At 55.4% G+C, this 19,703-nt stretch overlaps 6 protein-coding genes across 6 annotated transcripts; 4 read left to right on the forward strand and 2 right to left on the reverse strand.

Annotated features, from left to right (window-relative positions):
- Positions 1-12: 12 nt before the first annotated feature.
- CGGC5_v004243 (uncharacterized protein) lies at positions 13-390 on the forward strand (the record flags this gene model as incomplete). The annotated part of the gene is made up of 1 exon (XM_066151252.1): positions 13-390. One exon carries the CDS (start codon positions 13-15, stop codon positions 388-390), a length of 378 nt encoding a protein of 125 aa, XP_066009291.1.
- A 485-nt stretch (positions 391-875) lies between these two features.
- Positions 876-1,307, reverse strand: Txnl4a (Thioredoxin-like protein 4A; the record flags this gene model as incomplete). Its single annotated transcript, XM_032024789.1, has 1 exon — positions 876-1,307. The coding sequence occupies one exon, from the start codon at positions 1,305-1,307 to the stop codon at positions 876-878; it is 432 nt and encodes a 143-aa protein (XP_031878623.1).
- A 410-nt stretch (positions 1,308-1,717) lies between these two features.
- CGGC5_v004245 (Uncharacterized protein) lies at positions 1,718-5,154 on the forward strand (the record flags this gene model as incomplete). Its single annotated transcript, XM_032024788.1, has 2 exons — positions 1,718-1,868; positions 1,952-5,154. 2 exons carry the CDS (start codon positions 1,718-1,720, stop codon positions 5,152-5,154), a joined length of 3,354 nt encoding a protein of 1,117 aa, XP_031878648.1.
- Positions 5,155-7,877: 2,723 nt separating this feature from the next.
- CGGC5_v004246 (Uncharacterized protein) lies at positions 7,878-10,331 on the forward strand (the record flags this gene model as incomplete). The annotated part of the gene is made up of 3 exons (XM_032024787.1): positions 7,878-7,975; positions 8,036-8,172; positions 8,251-10,331. The coding sequence occupies 3 exons, from the start codon at positions 7,878-7,880 to the stop codon at positions 10,329-10,331; spliced, it is 2,316 nt and encodes a 771-aa protein (XP_031878649.1).
- Positions 10,332-11,453: 1,122 nt separating this feature from the next.
- On the reverse strand, positions 11,454-13,898 carry sec1 (Protein transport protein sec1; the record flags this gene model as incomplete). Its single annotated transcript, XM_032024786.1, has 5 exons — positions 11,454-13,124; positions 13,178-13,527; positions 13,595-13,682; positions 13,745-13,782; positions 13,865-13,898. The coding sequence occupies 5 exons, from the start codon at positions 13,896-13,898 to the stop codon at positions 11,454-11,456; spliced, it is 2,181 nt and encodes a 726-aa protein (XP_031878646.1).
- A 2,215-nt stretch (positions 13,899-16,113) lies between these two features.
- Positions 16,114-19,530, forward strand: ANK2-1 (Ankyrin-2; the record flags this gene model as incomplete). Its single annotated transcript, XM_032024785.1, has 3 exons — positions 16,114-17,279; positions 17,329-19,430; positions 19,502-19,530. The coding sequence occupies 3 exons, from the start codon at positions 16,114-16,116 to the stop codon at positions 19,528-19,530; spliced, it is 3,297 nt and encodes a 1,098-aa protein (XP_031878647.1).
- Positions 19,531-19,703: the final 173 nt, after the last annotated feature.

Genomic DNA, 19,703 nt, shown 5'->3' on the forward strand with positions numbered 1-19,703 from the left:
GCGGGCGGGTTGATGGCGGGCAACGGCGGGTCGCGGCCGGGTCTTCACCTGCGGTCCATCACGTCCCCGTCCGCGCCTGCGTCGTACCAGCCGCACATTAGCGAGTTCGCGTCGGACGACGAGTTCCCCGAAGACGTTTTCTCGGATGCGGACGACGAGCGGCCGAGCACGGGGCACGGCGGCGAGGGCTCCTTCTCGTTGGAGAACATGATCAAGCCGCTCGCGCAGAGCACGAGGTCGAGGATGCGCCGTCTGACGGGCGGCCGATCGCGCGAGAGCGACCGACAGCAGGAGCTGTTCCGAGCCGAACGAGCCGCGGCCGCGCAGGCGGTCCCGAAGGTGCCTACGAACTACTTGACGAAGATGCCTCCTCAGGGAGAGATGTTGTAGAGGTTTGGGGACGAGCATGTGGGATTCATATTTTGTGATTCTACTGCTACGTAATCAGGGGCGCGTGTCACAACCCTTTTGGAGGAAGATGTAAGAGAGCAACCGGAGAGGCGAAGCATTTTAACTACTACGTTGGGACATGGAGCGTGCGATTGCATATAAACAGACGAAACTTACGTATCTTCATATCACGACCAATGATGAATAGAGGAGAAGAGGCGACTGGAGGGGGGCGTACCTTACCTTACCTAATGACGAAAAAGAAGCAAGAAAAAGTTTACACGATTCTTTTGGGAATCACAGAATATTAGCATCTTCTGGTTCAAACGTGATTCTTGAAATTTTGTGAGACCAACCCTATAACTTTTGTCCCGGGGATATCATTTCTGTTTCTCTCCCTCCCGCAGTCTCGATGCAAATAAGAAGCTGGTGTCCGCGCCGCCCATTGACGGGGTTTCCCTTGAAACCCCCGTGTGTGGTGTTCTCTAGTATCTGTGCCTCGTAGAGTAGTCCTTGGGACTGACGACCAGACCGCGGCCCTTCTTCGCGCCGCGGTAGACGGTCTCGATGATGTCGATGAGCTCCTGCTTGTCCTCGAGGACCCAGTTGAGTTTGTTGTTGTTACCGGTGCCGAAGTCGACCATCATGTGCTTGTTGCGGAAGAAGAACATGATGGTGCAGGGGTCGTAGAGCTCGTACATCTGGTTGAAGTCGGGGACCTGGTCGATGTCGCAGACGTAGATGGAGGCGAAGTTCTTGACGCGGTCGGAGATGCGGTAGAGGACCTCGTCCTGGCGCATGCAGTCCGGGTCGTAGTCGCGGCCGAAGCGGATGACGACGAGGCGCTCCTCCTCGGAGAGGATGGCCTGGTCGACGTGCCAGCCGGAGTTGAGGTGGGGAATGACGATGGAGCCCATGGTTGTTTTTTTAAGGGAGGTGGTGGAATGTGGTTCGTGGTGGGTTTGTGGCGTCTGGGAGGGTGTTCGCGGGGGAGGTTATTGTTTGGGTTAAAGATGGGAGAGTCGCGATGGAGAGGATGGTGTTTCTAGAAATTTGGACGAGAGTTTGGTTGGTTGGTTAAGTTTAGGCGTAGGTAGGCGCGCCGCACGGCGAAATGTCATTGCGGGTCCACGGCCCCGCTAGATTGGTCCCCGCGCTAATCCCGATGCGGTAGATAAGATAGAGCGGTGGGTGCTGGCAGAACTTTTTATTTCTTGAAGGGTCTATCCACTGGCTCGCTTTCGCCGTGAAGCCAGTGAGAGAGCAGGAATGTGAGAGAGAGGAGATCTCTACATTCGCAAAATCTCAATTCAACACCACCGAAATCATGCCCAAACGACCGTCGCGCGGACCCGACGATGCGGCGCGCAAGAGGCAGAAGGTCGTGCACGAAGCGCCGACTTTTGAGGAGGTGAACACTGCAAGGCAGCTGCAGGGCCTCTTGACCTTCGACCAGGACCAGAAGCGTGCGAGACATGGTGAGTTTGGGTTATCTCGTTCCCAATTGCTTGGGAAAACTCCTCGAGAACCCATCTTGGCTGACCATATATCTACCCCAAAGGCATCCAATCCCTCAAAGTCTTCCTCGACGGCTTCAACACCCCCGACGCCGACAACAGCGACCGCTTCGCCCTCCTCCGGGAGTACCTCGTCGCCGCGCAGCCCCGCGACACGAGCGAGGATGCCGTGTACCTCCCCGACCTGATGGAGATGTGGGCGTTCGGCGCGCAGGCCAACAACGAGGGGCTCATGTCGGCGGTGCCCGCCGTGCTGGCGCTGCTGCTGCAGGTGGCCTCCTCGTCGTTGGAGCTGCTTCCGCGCGCGCTGGACCTGGCGCGCACGCTGCTGCAGGAGCGCCAGCTCAAGCTCGTCGCGCGCAACCTCTCGGCGCCCAAGGGCAGCGGGTACGTCATCTCGCCGACGCTGCGGCTGCTGCGCGAGGTCGTCACGATCGACGGCGGGGCGCTCGCACGGCGGGTGTTCCGCGCGCGCGATTCGACGTTTGCGAGCTTTGCGCGGAACCTTGAGATCCGGCACCTGGGATCTGAAGGGCTCGAGGACCCGTCGAAGCCGTCGGTGCGGACGAACGCGATCAAGCTGTTTCTGAGCTGTCTCAAGTACCTGCCGTCCGAGGCGAAGAAGGAGCTGTTGATGCTGAAGGAGGTGTTCTCGCACTTGACGTTTCTGTTGAAGGACGACCCGCCGTTTTTGATCTCGGAGATGCTGGGTGCGTTGAAGAAGCACGTGTTGCTGGACGAGAAGCTGCCGCGGGAGGTCAAGTTTCGCGCGTTTAACACCAAGACTCTGGACCGATTGGCGGGGTTGTATGCGTACAGGCATGATGGCGAGGGGGAGGTGAAGGAGAAGGTGCACGAGTTCCTGGTGTATGCGTGTACATCCCCAGGAGCTGGGGTGTTGTACTCCGGCACGGGGCTGTATCCCAAGGAGCTGGAGGACGAGGCGGCGCAGGATGTCAAGAGCTCAGACGACTTTGGGCTGGAGCGCGTCGCTTGGATGGACAAGTATAAGGACGAGGTTGCCGTCGCCAACTTTGTGCTGTCCGAGTTCATTCAGAAGTTGCGGCCGTGGTCGAGTCTAAAACACAGCGAGCTCATCGTCGCCATCTTCCAGGCGGCGCCGGAGCTGGTTGCGAGCTACTTTATCGGCAACAAGTCCTTCTCCTTCGAGCCCAAGCTGTCTATGACATGGATTGGGTACGCAGCCTTCCTCTTCAACACTGTTCACCTACCGCTACCGCCGCATTTTGGCCCTGTAAACGGGTACCGCCGCGTGCCCCCGCCGACATCGATTCTCCTCGACAACATCCTGCCGCTACCCCTGAAGCAACGTGATTTGGTGCGATGTCTTTCGCACAAGTCGACGCTGGTCTCCTTCTTTGCCGTCCGTATTCTCGTCCTGGCGCTGCAAAAGCTGGAAGTCGCGCTCAAGATGCACCGCGAGGCGGCCGAGTCGGCCAAGTCCACGTGGGACACGGCCTCCCGCAAGCTGATTGACGAGTTCTGCCAGAAGATCCCCGACATGAAGGAGGTCACGAAATGCTACAAGGCCATGGCGGAGGAGAACGTGCTCCAGCGCGAGGCGGCCAGTCGGCTGCTGCTGCTATACTACGAGGTCATCCCGCAGGTCGCCCTGCGCGCCAACTTTGACGTGTCGCCGTTCCTTGTCAACGCGCTCAACCGTCTCGACGGCAGGGCCGAGGAGCCGCAGAACCAGGCGCTCGCGCTCATGGAGCTGGAGAACCTGATCGCGATTGCGGGGTACTCGCCCGGCATGAGGTGGTTCGCCAAGGCGGAGGGGCTGGCGGCGTCGCCGTTTGTCGCGCTGCTGAAGCTGTATGTGGAGAACGCGCAGGGCAGGACGAAGCTGAAGCAGGTGCTGGAGTCCGTTGCGGTGCAGCACCAGCTCGTCCTGCCGGAGACGGGGCTCGCTCCCTTTATCCGCGCTGCGAAGGGTGTGAAGAAGGGCAAGGCAAAGGATATCGACTTTATCTGGGGGTATCTTGACAACTGCGCCGGACGGTGCGCCGCGTCAGCCCTGAAGTATGTGGACTTGATGCAGGAGAGCGTAGAGGACGGCGTTTCTGCGAGTTTGATACTGGGTGCCATGGTGGAGCAGCTCCCGTTCATCGCTGACAAGACGACGGATAAGAAGGAGTTGGAGCTGCTGTCGAAGTTCCTGTCGCTTGTGCTGAGTTGCGCAAAGACAAAGGGGGAAACTTCAGCGGCGATTGATGCGCTGGCGAAGAAGATGTCTGCAACACTCGACGGCCGCGCCCCGGCCGTGGTGCCCAAGTCAGATAAGAGTCTACTCGATGACGCCTCAGAAGAGGCGGACGAGTCCGAAGACACCATCAAGCTAGAACGACAAAAGGCAGCCACCGGCGGCGAGCTGGACGACTCGTCCCTCGAAGCCATCCTCGACGTGCCCTTCGCCGACGACGAGGACAACTCGGCTCTCCTGAAATGGAACTCCAAGAGCGTCGAGGACCTCGTCGACGACGGCCACGCCGCGGCTCTCATCCGCCTCCTCTGGTCCGAGCACGCCAGCATCCGCCAGGAAGCGCTGACCAACATCATGAAGATGGCCGCCCGGATCAAGGAGTCGTCGTACGAGGAGAAGGACCAGATCTGGCTCCTCCTCTCGGAGCTGGCCGAGTCGGCGCGCGCGCTAGTAGCCCGCGGGCCCGTCGCGTCGCCGCTCGTCGCCTTCGCGATCGCGGCGCTCGACGTCCTCCGCAACCCGCTGCACTGCCTCTACGCCAAGGTCAACACGTTCCTCACGCGCGGGCCCGTCTGGCAGGCGGACAAGGTGCCGCTCGCGCACGACATCCTGCACGGCGCGCCGTCGGACGACGACCGCTACTACACGGAGGTGAGCTGGCTGCTGGCGTACCTGCTGGAGGGGCTCCGGGGCCCGGCGGACCTGGCCGTGTTCCACCAGAAGAAGTGGTTCGAGAAGGTGTTTGCGCTGGCGGCGAATCCGTACCTGCGGGCGAACCTGCGGACGCGGATATTGCGGGTGCTGTACCGCGCGACGTGCGTCGAGGGCGGAAGCACGACGCTGGCGACGAGGTTTGGGATTGTGAGCTGGCTGGAGGCGCAGGAGGCGCGATACGTTGCGGCCGGGGACGAGGAGGTGGCTAAGGTGTTTAGGGCGTTGAGGAGACGGGTTTGGGAGACTTGTGATCGGGAGAGGGTTGGGGAGTGGAGTCGCGGTGGTGTTGTTGCGGCTTTGGAGGGTTGAGATAGGGGGTATGATGGGAGGGTAGAGGCTAATGTATTAAAATAAGGAGGTTCAGGAAGGGAAATCAAAATGAGAGGGTATATGGCATTCAACTACAACTGATATGCATGTGTCGTTCTGCTCTCCCCCTTGGTTTGTGTGGTACCACGTTGTTTACCACGTTGTTTCGAATTTCATAAGGCGATTATAAAGTGCTATCGCAAATGTTTCCTTTTAAGTTACTTGAAGCACAGGTTAACTACCATCGCAACTTCCTACTCTTGCTGTAGTCTTCACATTCATCTCTCCCTGCATGACACTGCTTATTTTTTCTTTCTGCGCGGCTATTTGCTGTTTGTTTAATCACTCCTATGAGATACAGTAGCAGAAGTAATAATTATGATAGTGGTAATAATGATAGCAGCAACGACGACGACGACGACGACGACAGCAGCAATAACAAAAATAGCAGCAAAAACGCCACTTAAGTTCAGTACCTATGTTACCATACCTAGGAAAAATAGGCAGTCTTATCTCTATGTATATGCTCATGGCTTCTGCTCTCATGTGAACACCAAATCTGTTCCTAGGTTTCTGATCGATATCTCTCGGGTGCATCAACAGCAGGAATACCACGAGTGTATCTTACACTTTGTAGATAAAGAAATAGGTGACATGTCATTTATAATTATTGGAGTTTGTGCAGAAACAATGCGATTCTATGTTTTCATTTGTGGTCAAGGTAGTACATAGTTATAAGTGAGGATTACCAGTAGCCTTTGGAATTAGTAGAAGAATAGATGCATGAATGGAATCGATCAGAAGCCGACGTCACTTGAACTGTGTCAGACCTCGTTCCTGACTTGTGTTGGAGGAGATTACAGTGTCAGTTAGGATCTGGTTAGCTTGGATGGAGAAAAAGCAAAGACGAGGAGTTGTAAAACTCAATTGTCTTTTGTTGGCAGTGTCTCTTGCATGTTTCGAGAACCAACATGCAGGATTATCACGGGATATGCCAGTCAGCCAAGTTTTGCATGAAGATTCGCATGGAGACGTGGTTGAGATCGAAGCAGGAGGTTCTTGTTCTACTGCTTGGCCCCCCCCCCCCCCCCCAGCCCGTGATTCAAAGATTCGACGCTAAGCGATATTGGGCGATTCGGTTAAGCTCCTGGAGGGAAAGTGTGGGGCACAATGACGATGCTGGGTCCCCTCCGATGTGATCTGGCGCTCTCCTCTCCTTCTCAGCCGTCGTGGGACCTACGAACCCCGACCCGGCAGCGCAGGTCGCGGCAGGTGGCCAGGCTGGCTCTGCAGGCCTCCATGCCGTCCTTGGGCCCGGGCGCCCTGGCCAGCAGTGCAGTGGCCCCTCGAAGAAACCCCACTGAAGTTTTTCTCACTGGAACATTCTGCCCTAGGCAACGGGGGATGGAGGAGGCGACGGCGGCGACGTGGAAAATAATATATTGTCACCTGAGCTGTGGCAGCAGAGGCAGGCAACTGGCAAGGGTGAGAGAGTTCTGGTTACCTAAGACCGGTGACTGTCCGAGGTGAGCCCAGTTAGTCACCGCGTTCATGCCTTCCGTACCTGCCTACGAATGAATACCTTCCGTTCTATGGCAAAGCTGCTCTGTTCATGGGGAAGGACCTGACGGGAGTAGCACGGGAAGGAGCCATGGCCAAAGGTGAGGAGGAGGAAGGTAGGTAAAAGGGAGGTGACAAGGTAAAGTAAGGTGAGGTAGGTGAGCCAAGGCAGGCAGGGTAAAGGTAATGTAGCAGCAGGTCGGCAGGTACGTATCCCTGCGCTTGGGCGTCCCTAGCGTCTTCCTTGCCTGCCACGCAGCTGGACTGCCATCCACAACCGGGAGGCACGCACTACCTGCCTCCACTACCTGCCTCAATGGAAGGAAGGAGCGCAGCGGGTGGCAGCTTCTCCTGCCATTGCCGCACTGTTGGTGCATGGCTGCACCTGCCCTGCACCTCTAGGAGGTACCTAAGTAGTAAAGTACGTATGGCTGGCTGGTTGGCACCTGTGACCACTGACCTGCCTGACTTGACCCGACCTGAGCACAGCACAGCACCTCCTCCACCAGGTTTCGTCCGAAGTGCCAAAACCTCCTTTGACCACCATCTCAACACGCCCTGACAGTTCACTACCACAATCCACCTTCCATCGTAATATTCTTCTTTCTCGACCGCATCTCTACTGCAACTCTCGACCCCAAACAATTCCCCCATCGCAACTTCCAACTCGTCAGCCTTGATTGCCGATCCGCACCGACACGAACGCCTTCCGCACTCTGCAGCGCAGCCCGATTGGAGCCCATTCGGTCTCCATCCTCCACCGACCGGATTGGACTGGATTGGACTGACGACAGCCGACTGACTTGACACCGTCCTCGACACCACCACCTACCTCACCTCTCTTCTCTCACTACCTCGCCTTCCCACTTACCTACCACACACCAACACCAACACCACCACCACCACTGCTCCTGCCCTACTACTCATCGTGTAACGTACAACTTCAGCCTGCCGTCGATCGCCTGCCTCGACCGCCCACCCGCCAAATAAAACCCATCCCTTCATCTCCTCCACCCGACTGGTGCAACACCATCGCGCGACTCCCTTCCACTCGGTGGATCGAATCCCCCTACAATCTGCCCATGCAAATATCATTGCCCACGGCTTAGTATCGATACTTTTCCACAGCACTTCTCGGATGCGCCTCGCATCATCACACTGCGATGGCACTCCAATATACCGCAGAGTTCCTTGTTCATCTGCGCGAATCACCACTATGCGTCAAGCCGCCTAACCTGCCACCCGCAGAGGATTGGATGGGGTATGCTTCCGCCAAACCAATCCCTCTTCACCATGCTGCCTTCTCTAACCCGCTCAACAGACCGCCTCCCGACAATACTCGCACCCAGAACAACAACACAAAGACCACCGACAACCGAAGAAGCCACGATAACCCCCTCCTCGACCAGACGAATCGCCGCCCGGCCACTGACCGACACGCCCCCCGAAACAGCGCAAGTATGTCACCTGCCATCCCCGCCTCGCTCTCTCACGAGCGCTCTTGACTGCAGTTGCTGACCCATCCTTCAATCGCAGACCCAGACGAGATCATCCTTGGCCCCCCGCGAACTGCCTTTGCTTCGGCAACCCTGCGCAACAGCGGTGGCAAGCCCTTTGAGAACGACAAAGACCTCAAGAACGCCGATTCCCCAGGCCGCTTCAATTTCCGCAACCGTAATGGTGATACCCCCGAGCCTGAGCGATTCCGCGACTCGAGAAACAGCAACTTCCGTCGTCGTGGCGACAATGATCAGGACAATGAGGGATGGAGCACGGTGAAGCCCCGCAAGAGCTTCGGACATGAGGGCGCTGAGCGCTTCCATGGTCGCATGGGTGCCGGTGGTGGCGATAGGCTCCCCAACGACAGGCGAACCCGTGACCGCGATGCTGAAGGCAACAGAGAGCGACCCCAGCGCAACCTTGACCACCATGAAAAGGGCAAGGACCACGACGAGGCTGAACCCCGACCCCGAAATGGCCTTAGCAGGGGCAAGTCGGAGCCCTGGTTCAAGAATGATACCCCCGCTGCCAGTGAAAAGCCTCCCATGACGGCTCGCGAGCGCATCGACCGCGCCAAGAGCTGGAGAGATCGGGACCGGGATTCTGCGCCGCCTGAGGAGAAGCCCAGCGGCCGTAACTATGAGCGTCGCTGGGACCGTGGTGATCATCGGGCCGAGCGCGAGCCTGAATGGTTCGACGAACCGGCTGGAGAGAAGGCTGGAGGCCATACCGAGGAGGACTTCAAGAAGTTCATGGAGAGCATGAAGGCAAGCCGTAAGGCCCCGGCTGAGGACAAGGCACCAGCTCTCGCTGAAGCTGCAATCAAGGCCGAGCAACCAGCTGTCGCATCGGCCCCTGCCGTCGAAATTGGCCCCGATCAATTCTTCCTCAAGTTCGCTTCGACCGCTGGACTTGATGTTGCTGGCTCCCCGAGTGAGCCTAAGAAGGAAGCTCCTGCCGCCAAGCCCAAGACTGGAGGTGGTAAATCTTCTCGCTTCACGTCCTTCTTCAACGCTCCTCAGGAAGACCCTAACCGCAAGCTTCACACTGAGCCACCAACTCCGATGGCCGGCCTGCCAATTGGCGGCCCCAGCATGCCTGGTCAAGCCCACGACGGAGAGAAGGAAGCTTTCCAGGCACTGCTCATGAAGCTGCAGCGGTCCAACATTCAGTCCACGCCTCCTGCCCAGCAGCCTTTCCAGGAGCCTCCCTCGCTTTCCCGCGAGCAGACTCACTCCAGCGCTGTCGCGTCTCCTGAGCCCTTCCAGCAATATGGTGGAGAACGTCCTCCAAACGTTCGTCCTCCTATGCCTCAAGGCTCCATGTCCATGTCGGATATCCTTGCTCCCCGCCCCATGATGCCCGGCCAGCAGCCTGCTGCGCGCCAGGACCAGTTGCTGCAAGAACTTGTCGGACAGCGTCACCAGGCGTCTAGCTCAGGATCTGGCAGAATGGAGCCGAACCAAGGCCGCAACCTCAGTAACACTGAGTTCTTGATGAACCTGATGAGAGCTCAGCCCGAGCCTCCTCGCACCGAGCAGCAACTTCTCATGCGCATGCCGCAACCTCAGCGTGCTGCTCAGATCCCCCACGCTCAAGAGCGTGAGCCCGATTTTATTCAGGGCGGCCGTGGCTCTCAACGCCAGATGCGTGGCCAAGCTCCCCCCGGCTTCATGGATGATGGCTTCCATCACCCCGAGCCCGAGGCCCGCATGCAGCCTACGCAAATCCTCCAGCGCCCTCCCCCGCCCCCTGGCCTTGACCAGATGAACCCCAACTGGATGCAAGGTGGCGGACCTGGACCTATCCCCCCTCCCCAACAGCGATCCATGATTCCCCCTCCCGGCCTTGCTGGTGGCCCGGGTCGCAACCACCCCATGGGTGGCATGTTCCCGCCCAACTTCCCTCCTGGAGCTTTCCCACCCGACGGAATGGGTGGTCCTCCTTCTCGCAACATGCCGCCTCCTCCGGGCTTCTTTGGCGGCCCTCCTCCCGGATTCATTCCACCTCCTGGCATGCCTGGCTTCCCTGGACCCCCGGGACCTGAGGCGCATGGCTTTCCCTTCGACGGACGTATGCCTCCTCCGGGCGCCGCGCAGGCGTTCCGCAGGCAGTAAACCAACCTGAAATCAACCTCGGCTTCAACGTAAAGCCGCACTGTCGCAGCACATCAATTGCTGCATCTACCTTGTCTGAGTCTACAACAAACGTCCAGATGTGTTTCCTGTGAGGAACAGATTTGAACCAACACTACAACAAATGTCGGTACGAGCGACCTCTTGCTCGTCGAATTGCTCAACTACCAGCAAACCTCATCTCTAATCCTCCGTAATATTGCCTCCCTAGAAGAACTAGGGTGGCCGATCTCTTTTGAGCCCATTGGTCTCGTGTCCACAAAGCACAATGTCTTGCACAGCAAGCACGCTTCATGGTCGCGAAACACACAATATCAGCGCGGGGCAACAGCCTGGCCCCGCTCATGACTTTGATGGTACTTTCGGCTGGAAAGTAATTGAGAACAAAAACCGGATTGATGAATTTCCGGAGGAGGATGGGAAAGGAGGCGTTGGATTCTCTACCATGGTAGATATGAATGAAATGAAATGGATGTCTTGTTCCCTCGCTTCCATAACATTGTCCTGTTCTGATTGCCTGTGATGGAGAGTGCCTGATGCGTGACGACCTTTGTGTTTCCTTGAACATGCTATTAAATGAAGCAGCTGCCTCTCTTGGGAGCCTTGTTAGCTCAGCTTTCAACAGATCACAAAGTCATGACTTGAAATGAGAGTTTTCCATGTAAGCAATACACCCTCAAGAGTGACGATGACTTGAGGCAGTAGAATAAGTCTTTTTTTCCCCCCACTTTCCAATACCAATCCTCCAAATCACAACATGAGTGCATGAGTGGCTATGCTGATCCAGGTTCTACGAAAACAGCCGTTCAGATGATGGTGCGCGTGGACTTTTCACCTCTCCTTTGTCTAGATTACCTTCAGTAGACTGCACGCACATTCTTCTTCTGATCACGCTGATGAGTAAACTTGGACAGTTCGTCACAGCTATACAGACACATGAGACGGTGAGAAAAGAAGGTGTCAAGATGTATCGTATAATTGTGTGTTTACTCCTTACATGAACGCGCGCGTAGTTTCAACACCACAGAAACGCCACGCTACCAAGGACGACAGGGAGACTGCGTGCCTTTTTGCTTTTGCATCCTGAATTTGCTTGCTTCTCTCTTAGCTCTTGTCCTTGTGGCTCTTCTTCATTCCCAAAAAGTTACGCTTCTTCTTCTCCTTCTCGCCCTTATGGGGCTTTCCTCCGTCCGTCGGCGCCGGCGAGGCTGCCCCGTTCGATACTGGCGAAGGCTGGTTGAGGCTCATTTGGCTCATCTGAGCCGTCGGCGGCGCGACCGGGCGCCCGGGCAAGCCGCCTGTCGGCGGTGGCCTCCGACCGCCAGCGGGCAGGCCTTGCTGTGGTGGTGGCGCCATGCCGGGCCCAGGGCGGTTAGCCATGGGATTCGGCGGCGGAGCTGGTCGCTCGTAAACCCATGCGGGAGCGCGGGGTGTCGGCCGCTCCATGGGAATATCAAGTGCGCGCTTATCCTTGGTGAGATCACCTACTTGGCGGATGAAGAGCTGAGGAGTGAGCATGTGGCTTGTCGCCAAAAAGATGTCCTTGCTCTGGCGGGCAGAGACCTCGTAACATGCACGGCTCTCACTGAACGTCGCACCGCCAGCCATGAAGACGATGAAGCGTTGCCTGTTTTCCGGCGGCCGGCGTCCTGATGATGCCCAGTTTGGCCTACCTGCACGAAGCGATCCCTGCTGCGAAGCCAAAAGGTCCTCATTAGGGTCCAATGGCGGTTTCACATAGGGGAACGTCGTCTGATCCAGCGTGCCGCGGCAAAGCTCTTCCAACATTGTCTGCATCGCGGTTTCGAAGCGAGAGAGCGAGTATTCTTCGCTGACCTCTGCAGACTTGGTGTTCTTCGGGAATAGAGGCGGCGGGGGAGGTCGGGTATCTTTCAAAGCATGGACGGGACGTCCTCCCAACATTTCGAGGTTGACCACCACCTCGCCGTCCCTTTGTGGCAGACCACAGTGTGCCAGAAGTCGGTTGATATCTTCCTGAATGACGCCATCGCGGTACATAACGTAGAGCATGATGAGTCGCAGTCGGTCGCTGGGCGTAACGGCATCGTCGTCCAAGAGTCGCACAACCTGATCCAAGATGTTCTTGGGCTTCTTAAAATCCTCGTCCAAGCCCGTCGCAAGACTTTGTTCAACAGAGGCGATATCCGGCAGCTTATGGTGCTGGAAAATGTTCATGGCTTCTTGCGCCATGTTCAGATGAAGCGAGTATGCCTCCTTCATTTCCTGAAACTGCGGCAGGCCAGCCAACATGTCTCTGATGGCGTTCAAACTCGTTGTGTCCTGTTCGTCGTTGACGAAATGAGGGTTGGCCTCCAGGAACTTTCTGAAGTCTCCCATGAGCTTGTCGATGGTGTCCTTCATGTGTCGGTGTCGGTTGTCCACCCACACAGTGTCTTTGTCGGACAGCTCCATGTCCTTTTCCTCCACGTCTGCCGTTCCTTCGTTGGTGACCATGTGGTATGTCACCTTGTCGCCGTCTTTGATATCCAAAAGGTCGTGGGCCATTGCCTGGTAGGTGAACTCGTGTACCAAAGGGGCCATCAAATCCATCGATCTGTCCGTAATGATGAGGGTACCCGTCGGTCTCGATGTTTGCGGCGGGAAGTTCTGGTTCCATTGCGCATACTCGTCCAACTCCTCTTGGACGAAACGAGCAAGATGAGCGCAGAGCACGCTGGCCTCGTGAAGGGGGTTCTTCGGTCTGTAATAACGAACTTTCGGGTATTCGCCCAGAGTGACGCAGACGCCGGTGATCTGGTTGGGCTCGTGAGCCAAGTGCACAATTTCTGGTGTCCCAATCAACCTACCTTTTGCGCGAGAATCTTCATGTGACGTGCAACCAAGTTGTTGCACCCGGGGTGAAACAGGATCGGGAAGCTCCAAGGGTCTCTAAAGGTAACGAGGTGCGACTCGCGGGGAAAGAAGTCGATCGATAGGGTCTCGAAACCGGCGATGCTCTGTTTGGCGCCCGGGCAATTGTCAATCAGGTGGCGGACTCGGGGCTCAAGAACACCGATCCAGACCAGGAAAGACTTCTTATATCTGCGTCGCTCGATATCGTTGACGAGGATCTCGGCGATGTTCTCCTTGGGGGATAGGATGTAGATGGCGTCCATCTCGGGGTTCATGTCCCTCTTTTGTTCGATGCGCTCAATGTCTGGGGGCAGAGGTCAGGCAGGGCTCGTCGCAAAGAGACAGGGCCGGCGGATCATGGAGCAGCATACTGGCGATATTGTGGTTGAGGATGTCATCTTCCTTGACGACATTGTCAATGACTCTCTTGGAATCTTCGTCGAGAACTAGGACTTTCCACTGCAGGCGTCGTTAGCTTCGGGTGGCTTGTTGGGGATGGATCCAGAGGAGGGGTAGCTCACGTCGCCTCGAGTGATGTTCTTGATGGTGTCGATGACAACTATTTGGAGGGATTAGTTCCTGGACAAAAGGGCGGCAGCGGCGCGCAGTGGAGATCAAGCCGATAATGAGAAAATGCGTACCATCGTGGAGCTCATGAAGCGTGGAGGCACCCATCGTGGCGACTTGCCGCGTGGGCAGCGGCTCGAGGCAGGATGCTGAGCAGATGGGCGAGGTGAGTCGCGGTCGCTACAAGGCGGATCGTCGTGAGCTCGCACGCGGTGCAGAGCGACGAAGTGGTTGCAGTGCGCAGGTCGGCAGACAGGCGTAGAGCAAGCAGGTAGGTTGACGGGTTGACAGACGGGCGAGGCTGGAATGCGCGGTGCTGCGCTGGGTTGCTGCGTGGGATTCGGTGGTGGCAAGAATATGGACGTCCGGGCGAGGAGCGAACGGGTCTCTGTCCGACTGATAGAAGTTGCGATCGTCAGTGTCTGTGTCGCTGGCGTGGATTGTTTGTTTCTGTTGCGTTGCGGTGTCGAGCCAGCAAAGCAGACGTTTCTTTGGTCTGGCGGGGTTTCAAGATGGAGGGAGAACCGGTCACAGCGGTGGGACCCTCAATGCTCCGGACCAGCAGCAGCGACGAAGCAGGGTCAGGTCCGGTAAGGTGCTATGCCGTCGGGGCGATTCCTGCACGTTCTGCCAAAAGGTAGGGGAGGGTGGTCTAAAGTACCTTCTCAGATAGTGGTGGTGGGTGAGGTGAGTAAGGTAAGGTAGGTGTACTAAGTATGCACCTGCGGCAGGACAGTCAGGTAAGGAAGGTCAAGGTCAGGTAGCAAAGATGAGCACAGAGCAAGGAAGGTAGGTGTCCCAGTGAGGATAAGGCGTGGGATAGGGTGACCTGATTGCAGCAGCCGCGCTACCGCTACTTGCCCACGCGCTTCAAATTGAGTGTGCAGCCGCCGGATTGGCGGGGCCACCGAACAGGCCCCTCGCTAAAGTGGTCCCTATGCAATTCGATTTAGCGGCTTTCCCCCACCTTCGGCCCCCAAAACCAGAACGAATGAGGTCACCGCCTTTGCATTTCTCACAATCACTCCTTTCGAAGAATTTAAGCAATACAGTCGGCCTCGGGAGATATTCCTGTCCTCGCATGGATCATGCTGTCTACGCCCGACAGTCCCCTGTATGTTTCACGACGGTCCGCTACCGATGGTCCCTCGATTATTCTCCTTATGCTTGATTGCTATTGTATGAATGAAACTTGCACAAATGGGAGTCTGCCTCCTCCCCTAGCCTGCCACTTTCCTACTCTACGCTTTGTCTCCTCAAAGCTAGAAATCGGGCACAATCGCCGGTCCGCCCACCGCACACCGCCCCGATCGGCACGGCACGGACACCGGAGCACGGGTCCAGCTCCGGGTCGTTATACGTCGTTGGTTTTCCTGCCAGTCAAACTGCTGTAATTGTAGATCTCGTAGCAAAAAAGACTTTTGCTAGCCGGGCACTGTCTACCACACACGCGTTCAACCTGTGGATCCTGTCGAGACCCCCTATTTTTCCAATAATAGAATGAATGTGTTTCTTACTTATATGCTCTCTTTCGTCGCTGTCACCGTTATCACTACTATTGTCATCTATCGCTTTCGTATATGTCCTCATTTATAGTCCCCATCTATCGTCGCGCTGCGATTGAAGCATTAGGGGACACTGCCCGGTTGTCAAAAGCCTCCCTCAAATGCGACCTAGCTCCGGAATACTCCAGGCCTTTTCCTCTTTTACGTTGAACCTGCTGAGATAAACAAACATCAGAGACACAGTCCCGCTATTTGGAAGCATATTCAGCAGATTCAACATCCTGATATGTGCTATAAATGCGAGACCGCCAATTTTTCCTGTGCTAGAGCGACTACTTTTCCTATGGCTATACTCTAATCACTCCACCACCGTCGACGTCGTCGTCGTCGTCGCTTCTATTGTTATCGTCGTTATAGTCGTCCTCGCCCTCATCGTCGCTGTCGCTAGTATCGCTTTCGATAGCAGTAGTGAAGTGCACAGGCAATATAGCCGCGTAGACACAGGAAAATTAGGCCGTTCGTTGCGAGGTCACTCATTTGGTTGCCACATCTTCCCCGGTCCCCCAAACTGAGGTTACAAAATGTGAGCCTCTAGAATCATTGATACGGCTGGCCAGAGCCTTGTTTGGTAAAAGTCATGGTGCTTCCGCCTTTTGTTGATTGGGTAGCCTCGTTGGGTAGGATGACCAACCCCTCAGCAGGCTGCCTAATCTCATGCATCCCACCAGCATCTTCTCCTTCCATGATGATGACCGCAGCAGTAACAGAAGCACGAACAACAGGACTACACTAGACGAACATTCTCTGCCCATTTCGCCATGGCCGAAGTGGTAGGACTAGTATCTGGCATCGCCAGTCTAGTTACTATGGCTATGCAGATCACCAAGCTCAGCTACAGCTACATCGCTGACATACGTTCCGCACACAGCACACAGAAGCAGTATCTTCGCGAAGTTTCCGCATTGACCGAAGTACTCCTACGAAGCGAAGAAGTCTCTCAAAACCTCGAGAAAGAGAACATCGGATTGAGCCGTCCAAGCGACTTATCCAAGAGCGTCGTGGCAGAGTGCGCCCAAAAATTGGACAAGTTATGCGTTGAGCTCCGGAAGCCGTCGCCGAGCATATTCTGGCCGATACAAGAGAAGAATCTGAAAAAACACATTGAGGATCTTCATCGCTTCCGGAGCATCTTTGCGGATTTTCTGTCAGCTCAGGCGCTCACCGTCGCGACTGCCACGCACCAAGAGGTTACGCGCCTTGTCAACCACCAAGACCAGACGGACCTTCTGGAATGGCTCGGCAACCCCAAGGAATCCTCCAGACTCATTCCAAATCCCCTGTCGAATACTGGAGCCCGGTTTTTGAGCTCGGAAGCTTATAAACAGTGGACAGCTGGAAGCAAGCCACCGCTCCTTTGGTGTCACGGCCCTCCCGGAGTCGGGAAGTCGATGCTCGCTGCTGTAGCCATTCAAGACCTGGGCGCTCGTGCAGGCTCTGTCCCTGTTTTGTATTACTTCTTCGACTTTGGAAGTCGAAAGGAGCAAACCAAGGAAACAATTTGGAAGGCCCTGCTGCGCCAGGTCATCAGGAAGGGAAGCGCTTCTACAGTACAGAAGCTCGTCAATTTCAGAAATGAATTGGGTCTTCATCGGCCCGCCGGTTCAAAAGACTTCTCTGATGCTTTGAAGATCGCCTGCGCAGATCAGCAATTTTCTCTGGTTCTCGACGGCCCCGATGAGATGGAAAACTCGAGAGAACTCAAAAGCATTCTGGTTCCCTTCACCAATGCCAGCGTTCTAGTCACCAGTAGAGACACGCCAGAGATACGTTCGACAATGAGCCAAGCAACAAAGATGGAGGTACAGGCCGATTCAAACGACATGAGGGCCTATGTCGCCTCTCGATTCGAAGAGTGCGATTTGGATGATGTGATTGAAAGACACCCCGAACTGGAGAATGAGATTCTTGAAAAGTCTCAAGGAATGTGAGTTGAGCCACGAATTGAATGGCTAGGCAAGTCTAACAGTGCCCAGCTTCCTGTTTGTACGGCTTCTAGTAGATCAACTTGTCGAACTCAGTACCGTCAAAGAAATGCGGAAAGCCCTGCAGGTTTATCCGACTCATCTCGACGAGGCTTTCGAATCAAGTCTTCAGAGGATCAACGCCCAGTCCAAATCACGCAGCAACCTCGCCCATCGGGTCATGGGATGGATCGTCTCTGCCGAGAGGAAGCTTCAAATGTCGGAGCTCGCTCATGGGCTCGCCACCGAAGAAGGGATTGATGTGACCGACGAAGAGAACTTGGTGTCATCCAAGACTATCCTCAAGGTTTGCGGGGGACTCGTAGCCCTACAAGGAACCGCAGTCGGCATGGTGCATACCACTGTACACACTTGGTTGCGCAACCGATACGATGGTCTTTATCAGAAAGACCTCGCGGAATCATGTCTGAGATACCTCACAATGAGTTCGTTTTTAAGCGGAGTTGTACAAACCTTAGACGAGATGGATCAACGCTTGAGCACCTTCCCCTTCTTCTCCTACGCCGCTCAGAATTGGCGAAGGCATTTCGGCAGCACAGAAGATGTAGCCGATTCCAAATCCATTGATCGGTTACTCGACGATTCGGGACTTCGATCGGTTGCTTTTCAGGGCGCAAACTACAACAACAATCTCAAAAGCCCAGTAGTCAGAGGGGCAACGTTCGAGACAATACCTCACGGCGGTTCAGCCTTACACTTTGCATCATACTGGAACCTGCCTGCAAAGGCTGAGAAGCTGCTATTGCACGGCGAAGAAAAAAACGCCACAAACGCACAGAAGTGGACTCCGTTGCACTGGGCGTGCTTTGCTCAAAGTCATGAGGCTGTCGAGGTTCTTCTTTCTTATGGAGTCAACACCAATGCGAGGGATTCAGGAGGATGGACACCTCTTTTTTGGGCTGCCCTAAAAGGCGACACAACGACAGTGCAGGCTTTGCTCCGACACGGAGCGAGCCACACTGAACGCGACAATCACGACTGGACAGCTGTGAGATGGGCCGTAGCAAGTCTACAGACTGACGTTGTCAAGATGTTGCTCGAGCATCACACCAAAATTGCGTCGAGCTCTTACAACACACCAAGCCTCAGAAACCTTGCTTTCGACGATGCACGCGCCTGTATCACTTCAGATTCTAGAACCATCGAACGAGACCTCATTGATGAATTGGAGGGCACTTTGACAAAGTCAGATGCTTATATAAACGAATACGACGACCTTCCCACTATGTTCCAGGAAAAGACCTTTGACATAAAACGCCTGTGGAGAAGCAGGCGCTTTGATCCGCCCGTCTGGAATGCATGGAGATCCATGTGCACAGACAGCGGTATGCTTGGTCCGGATTACTACATTGATTCTTACACCCAGGAACTGTCTTGGAAGTCAAGAACGTTGCAATCAGCTATCAGAGATGGCAAGCTTTTAGCTATAAGGCTTCTCATAGAAGCTGGCGCGGAGGTCAACCACGCGGCTGAGCAAACACCTTTGCATGCAGCAACATTCAAAAAGGATATCTGTTTCGCAGAAATCCTCATCAAGCATGGGGCTCACATAGAAGCTCGGAATCATTACAACTTGACACCATTGCAACAAGCGGTTAGCAACGGCTTCGAGGAGGTCACCAGGCTTCTGCTCTCAAACGGCGCGAATGCGAACGTTAGTTGCAATGAGCCCCCTGTAAGATGTTATGATAGGTTCCTCGAAGCACACTGGACTGCCTCTAAGACTCCTCTGATGCTCGCCTGTGGCATGTCAGAGTTCGACATGGATGGCTCAGCTCAGATGGTCAAAATGCTACTCGAACATGGAGCCGATCCCAATATCGAACACAAAATGGACGAGGGGAAGACCGCGTTTAACTACGCAGCTGAGGCCAGAAGTCCAAAGATTCTCAAGCTCCTTTTTGATGCTAGCTCCAACTCTGGCGGTCTCGACCAAGCTCAGAAGAGACGTATATACGATGGTCTTCTTCGGCGCGACGGTGAACGGCCAAAGTTTGACTCGAAGAGGAATTTGATTCCGGTACAGCGCAAAGAATGCCTGGAGATTCTGCTTCAAGCTTTTGGTCGCGACTTTTTCAACCAAAAATCAGATTGTTGGTCAAGAGATGGGATGTACACCCCACTCTCTCTTGCTGCAGTACATAAAGACTGGGAGATCTTCCAGGGACTTCATGCTTTGGGAGCAAGTTTTGAAACGAACGCTCCCCTTGAAGAATGTTTGGATGTGGCACTTTGTGGGCGACAGTTCTCAGCTGTAAAGACACTCATCGCAAACGGTGCCGGCATTCCATCTCGTGATGAGCAGCCTGAATCAACAGCCACAAGATATAAGTGGATTCAACACTTTCGTCTCTTCTTTCAGAATA

This window comes from Colletotrichum fructicola, assembly GCF_000319635.2.
Source record: "Colletotrichum fructicola Nara gc5 chromosome Unknown KSG_Nara_v1_contig02, whole genome shotgun sequence".
Classification (NCBI taxonomy): Eukaryota; Fungi; Ascomycota; class Sordariomycetes; order Glomerellales; family Glomerellaceae; genus Colletotrichum; species Colletotrichum fructicola.